Source organism: Mytilus galloprovincialis, chromosome 6 (genome assembly GCF_965363235.1).
Source record: "Mytilus galloprovincialis chromosome 6, xbMytGall1.hap1.1, whole genome shotgun sequence".
In the NCBI taxonomy this organism is placed as follows: domain Eukaryota; kingdom Metazoa; phylum Mollusca; class Bivalvia; order Mytilida; family Mytilidae; genus Mytilus; species Mytilus galloprovincialis.
The window spans coordinates 35,526,638-35,532,172 of NC_134843.1; the positions used below are offsets into that span (position 1 = coordinate 35,526,638).

The window sequence follows — 5,535 nt, forward strand, 5'->3', positions numbered from 1 at the left end:
ATATATTTGTTAATTCCCATTCTGCAACTATTGTACAATAAGAGGCAAAAAAAAAATATTAATTATCGGAGTTCCGTGTTGCACCCATTTTGCTGAATTTATACAAAATTGTTTATAAGGCTGGCTGAAACCCGACTGAGATTGTCAGATTTTTCTCGATCATTTCAAGACCTGTTGCATTGGTTGACCTGGCTGTTTTCTGTTGTTTGACGGTATGTTGTCTCTTTGAAACATTCCACGTTTCAATTCTCTATTCTGAATGGAGTCCGCTGGTGTCCTGTTTCTATTTTGAGCGAACAGAAATATTTAAATGATTGTTTACAGCTCATGCTTCTCTTTAAATATTTAATGGGGGCAAATATCGGGAATAATATGATATTATTACGTAAGTATTTCTGTATTGGCCTTGTTATTGGTCCGATGCTTGCTGTATTGGCCTGAGGCGAAGCCGAAGGCCAATACAGCTGGCCGAGGACCAATAACAAGGCCAATACAGCTGGCCGAGGACCAATAACAAGGCCAATACAGAAATACACGTAATAATATCTTTATTAATTAACTACAGTGTTACAATATTTTTTTTTTTCATTTCAAAAGAGATAAATATTTTTACCTTTAAGTGGAACTCTCCAAATCTCAGTTTGTTTCTTTTTATTAGATGCAATACATAATGATCTGGTGCTGTTTCCAGGTGTCTTCAGCATTTTCTCATCTGATGAATTTTTCTACCCTTTTCAGTCACTATAAAGTGTTACAACTTAAATTTAGACGCAACACATAAATAGTAATTGGAAAGGTACTGCCATTGCATGTGTTATGCAGAAACTAATTTAAAATCGATGTGTACAATCGTGAAATTATGAGGTCGTCAAGAAATGAACTTTGTGATAATCTACTCGTTCCCCAAACCTGTAATAGTTCTATCGTCTGCTTTCAAAATACCTTTTAAATGAATGTGACCGTCTTTCGCCTGAAATGTATGCCATACTGACATTTTCAGCATGTTTATGATAACTAAATGACAACTGCGTCTTCAAAACAACTGTTTACTTTCAGTTTGTGTTTATCCTGACTTTCGATGTAAAATCTAGAGACGTTCAGAAATCCTGCACTTATGTCAACTCGGCCAATATAGAATAACTCGGCCAATACAGGAAAAAATCTGTATTGGCCGAGTTATTCTGTATTGGCCCAGTTTACACATTATATTGCATAGGCAGTTTTCATCATATTAAGTCCAATAACAGTGTAGTTAATTAATAATGGAAAATACAGGAAACTTTTTGTAAATGTAAATTGAAATTGAATCCAATTTTTGGTCTAGGCTTTTTAAATCTATTTTTTAAATAGTAAAGAAGATAAATGTACGTCGGAAAACCATGTCACACATTACAAATTACAACATTAATAATCTAGATGATAAGTCCTTACTCTTACTGTTTGTGTACGTGCCGCCTGGTTGCCACACATGCAGAAGGAAACCTATTTGATAAAATAAGATTTGCATCGGATTCAAATAAAATCCACGAAGTCCTGCATTCAAGGTAAACACTCACTGAACAAAACTTTGATGACGGTTAATTTGTAAAATGCTTTCAGACGGTATGTGATCACTAGGCTTCAATTTCTGATGTTTCCTCAACCAATGAAAAGAAATGACACATTACAGCCAATTGTGCTGAAAGTGGCGTTAAAATACCAACAATCAATCAATCAATCAATGTTCATAGATATAATATTAAAGTTGTATACAAAAGAAAAGTGTGTTCTTGATACATATAAAATACTACATGGTCATGGGTATAAATCTTCACAGTTTAAACTGTACATTTGTAGCAGAGCATATGTTCAAGGTCAATACGTTTATTGCTTTTAAATTCATTTAGATTAAGTTTGGATGTAGAAATGATGGTTGGAACCCGTCCAAGTTACTTTTTCATGTTTTGCTGGCGTTTTGTCGGACCTGTTGCAATGGTTGTGATTTTTACTGCAAGTATAGTAGAGAAAATATCAAATGGAACATGGTACGAAGTTTGGGATTCTTCGAAAGTAAGTATTAATGAACTATAACGGGGTTATGTATTTATGAACTATAGCGGGGTTGTGTGTTTATGAACTATAGTATGGTTGAAAAGGTTAACGGGATCACCTAGCACTAGCTCGAGCATAACGCTGCAAAATACCGACAGTTTCTTACGACAATTAAATAGCAACGATCGTAAACGCTGGTTATAATTTTCTAGATACACTATAATCATGCAAAGTTATAATGTTTTGTTTTTATTTTAAAGTCTTTATATTAAACCGGAAGAAGAACTTAAGAGCAACAAATAAAAAAGATAACACAATATATTCTGGACTTTTACCTGAAATACTAAAATATGAAAAAAACAGTTTGGTTTTATTCACATTTTTAACGTAATACATAATTTAGTTCCTTGATTTCACTCATTAAAATTAGACTAAAAATCTTTCGGTTAGAAAAGCAGTTTTTCGTTGTTTTTTTCCCATTGTTTTGTATTAATGTTAATAGGAGAGGAGAAATCATCATAACTAATAAACCTTAATTTACTAAGGAGTAGGTTCAGTAAGGGCCGATTTTGGCCTCAAATTTCAAGTTCATCTAACGAAAGATTTTGGACACTTTTTTAACACTTAAATGTCTATTTCAATTGATTCGATTAGTTTATGTGAAATATTTTGACTGATTCAGTCATTAAAACGCCCAAATTCAAGCTTAAATATGAAAAATCTATCAAATATGCCAAAAAACGTCACTTTTCAGATGGTTTTTGTCAAAAATAAAAGTGGCCGCATCCGTGTTCATCCTCAACCTTTATATATGTTGTGTATTATCATCAAATACAACTTACATTTCGATATAATGAATGAACACGAATGCGGTCACTTTCATTTCAGACAAAAACCGTCTAAAATTTAACTAAAATGCTAAAATTGTGAAGATTTCAGTAATTTAGCATGACTTAATGATGCTAGTACAAAATGTATATGTGCGCTGTATTGTCAAAAAGCCCATATTTATGTTGCAGAAGCATTCTTCCTTCCAATAAATAGCTTTATGATTACATTTTCACAATTTCGTAAAACTGCTAAATTTTGGGGCCAAAAGGGGTCTTACTGAACCTACTCCTTTATTAAAATGAAATTAACTATTTAAAATTGTTCTTCAGGGTTTTGCAGTTATGTCCCCTTGGCCTGGATGGTGCCAGGTCGTAGCAGCATTAATGATTTTATCATCAATCTTATGGATACCAGGTGTTGCAATTGCTAAATACTTTAGACTTATTTCATGGAAAGAAGAAGTTGCATCATATTTCCCTGAAGAGGAATTAATAGAAGAAAGAAGCATTGAACCACACGAAGATACTGTTATAGAAAAATATTTGCTAGGATTTAAATAATAGAAACTTTTATATGCAGCTTATTACATGAAGCAATGTTTAGAACTTTTCTACGTTAGATAAAAAGCATATCGAAATAATAATTGCCCGGATCTATATAAAACACGAACGCTACTATTCATTTTTTACTTGAACAAATGGTTAAAACTTTCATAGTATACGTTAGATGAAGATATTACCGGACAAAATAGTTGCCAGGATTTAAATTATAGCAACTTATTACTTGAACCAATGGTTATAACTTTTCTACGTCAGATAAAGATACTACTGGAAAAATAATTGCCCTGATTTATATAAAAACATGATAGAAATGTTAATATTATTTTTTTACTTGAACCAATGGTTAAAACTTTCATACGTTAGATGGAGATATTAATAATGTTTCTTTTTGGTAATCAGCATTTCGAATTATTTCCATTGTATATCTATAACAGATAGAAGAATGGTACATAATGAATATTCAAACTTGTAAGTCCAATATGCACTGAACATGGCAAAAAACAAAAATGTCAGCAAGACAAATTAAAATACACAAAAGTTTAACAACTGTTTCAATTTAACAGATCAATGTTTTAACTGTTTATCGTATATCGTTAGCTGAAGCGATATTCCCTTTTGATAAAAGAGTATACATTATAAAAGTATGGGAACCATAATCTGCAATGTTTTAAAAATATTAAGAACAACACTCTGAAGCACGATTTTAAGTTCATACATAAGCAATACCAATATTAAAGTCATACATAAGAAAATACCAATCCATAAGATACCAATTTTAACTTCATACATAAGAAAATAACAAGAAAATTAACGAAATGTCATATAATTTTATGGCCGTTATCAGGAACATTTTTATATCAAGTTATTTAAGGTGTTGTTCGTTTTCATAAAGGTACTTACTACTATAAAAAGTAGATATGGTCTCTTTATAGATTTAAATTGGCTGTTGTAGAATGCGAGATGTTTCTTAGATGTATAATTTTGAGTAATCTTACTTCGTGAAGCATATTAGGAGCCTCGCTTATTTTAAAAACAAATACACGGAGATTAGATCCTCAAAATGCGGGACTTCTTGATAAACACAATAATTATGTTGAGTTTGGTTGACTAATTTCAAAACAGACATTTGGTGCATACTGTACAACCTAGTTGAATCAGAATTCATACAAATCCTTTAAAAAACAACAAACAAACAAAATATTAATCTTGAATAGTTTCTTTAAGTTCCCTTTCACATATATTGAAAATGATAATGCTATGTTGTCCAAAAAGTCACCTTTCAGTTCATCGCAAATATCGAAGTAGACTTTGGTTTGAGAATTCTACCGAAACAAGAAGGTCTGCTACATAGCATGATACTTTTGTTCTATATTGATACAGATGGTTGACTTTATGCCTGATTCTGTAATAAACGTCAAGGTTTCAACTTTCAAATTGTCAACTTTCCTTTTCAACATCCAGTTTTTCACCGTACCTGTAACATAACGCCTGCCCATTGAACGACGTTAGAATATTAGATACATTACGTTCGTGGATTTTAATAACAGAGGTGTTCTCCATATACAAAAACTTCTCCGACATAGTAACTATATATAATTATCGTTAGAAAACTAACTAATGATTCAAATAATTTGTATCATCGAAATTAATGTTTCAACAAATTAGCAGTAAATAATAAAGATTTACGCACAACGATCAACTCTAGACACGATCAAAGCTTTACGTGAAAACATACACAACGAAATTTGGTCATATATCTTTGAATGGAGTCAAGTAAATTTCAAAGCAGGTATTTCAAAAAATGTTTTTTTATTTAGAAAAACGACACACACACTGTTCAAGGTAGAATATAACGGTTTAAGATTGTAGGTGTGTAGAAGGGGGTTGGGTGGCGTAATTATTCTTCAATGCCATAAGACTTTCAAATTTCCTTTTTTAAAGTTTCGCGCATCACTGATCCGTAACTTAGTCGGGAAATGTTCACATGTTTCATGTAGATATATTAACGTATTGATAAGACAAATCATAAACAATATAATTCTCAATTATATGATAACTGCTTTATGTTTTGTATTTAAAGTATGAAGGTATATCAATAACACAAACAATAGTC

General features: G+C 31.6%; 1 protein-coding gene across 1 annotated transcript in view; it reads left to right on the forward strand.

Moving 5' to 3' along the window:
- LOC143079467 (sodium-dependent neutral amino acid transporter B(0)AT3-like) overlaps window positions 1–3,739 on the forward strand; it is a 51,289-nt gene extending 47,550 nt beyond the window's left edge. The window contains exons 9-10 of the mRNA XM_076254816.1: window positions 1,887–2,049; window positions 3,192–3,739. Of these exons, the coding sequence (XP_076110931.1) occupies window positions 1,887–2,049; window positions 3,192–3,422 (394 nt within the window). The 3' untranslated portion in view covers window positions 3,423–3,739. The remainder of the gene's footprint in view (window positions 1–1,886; window positions 2,050–3,191) is intronic.
- The last annotated feature ends 1,796 nt before the right edge of the window (window positions 3,740–5,535 follow it).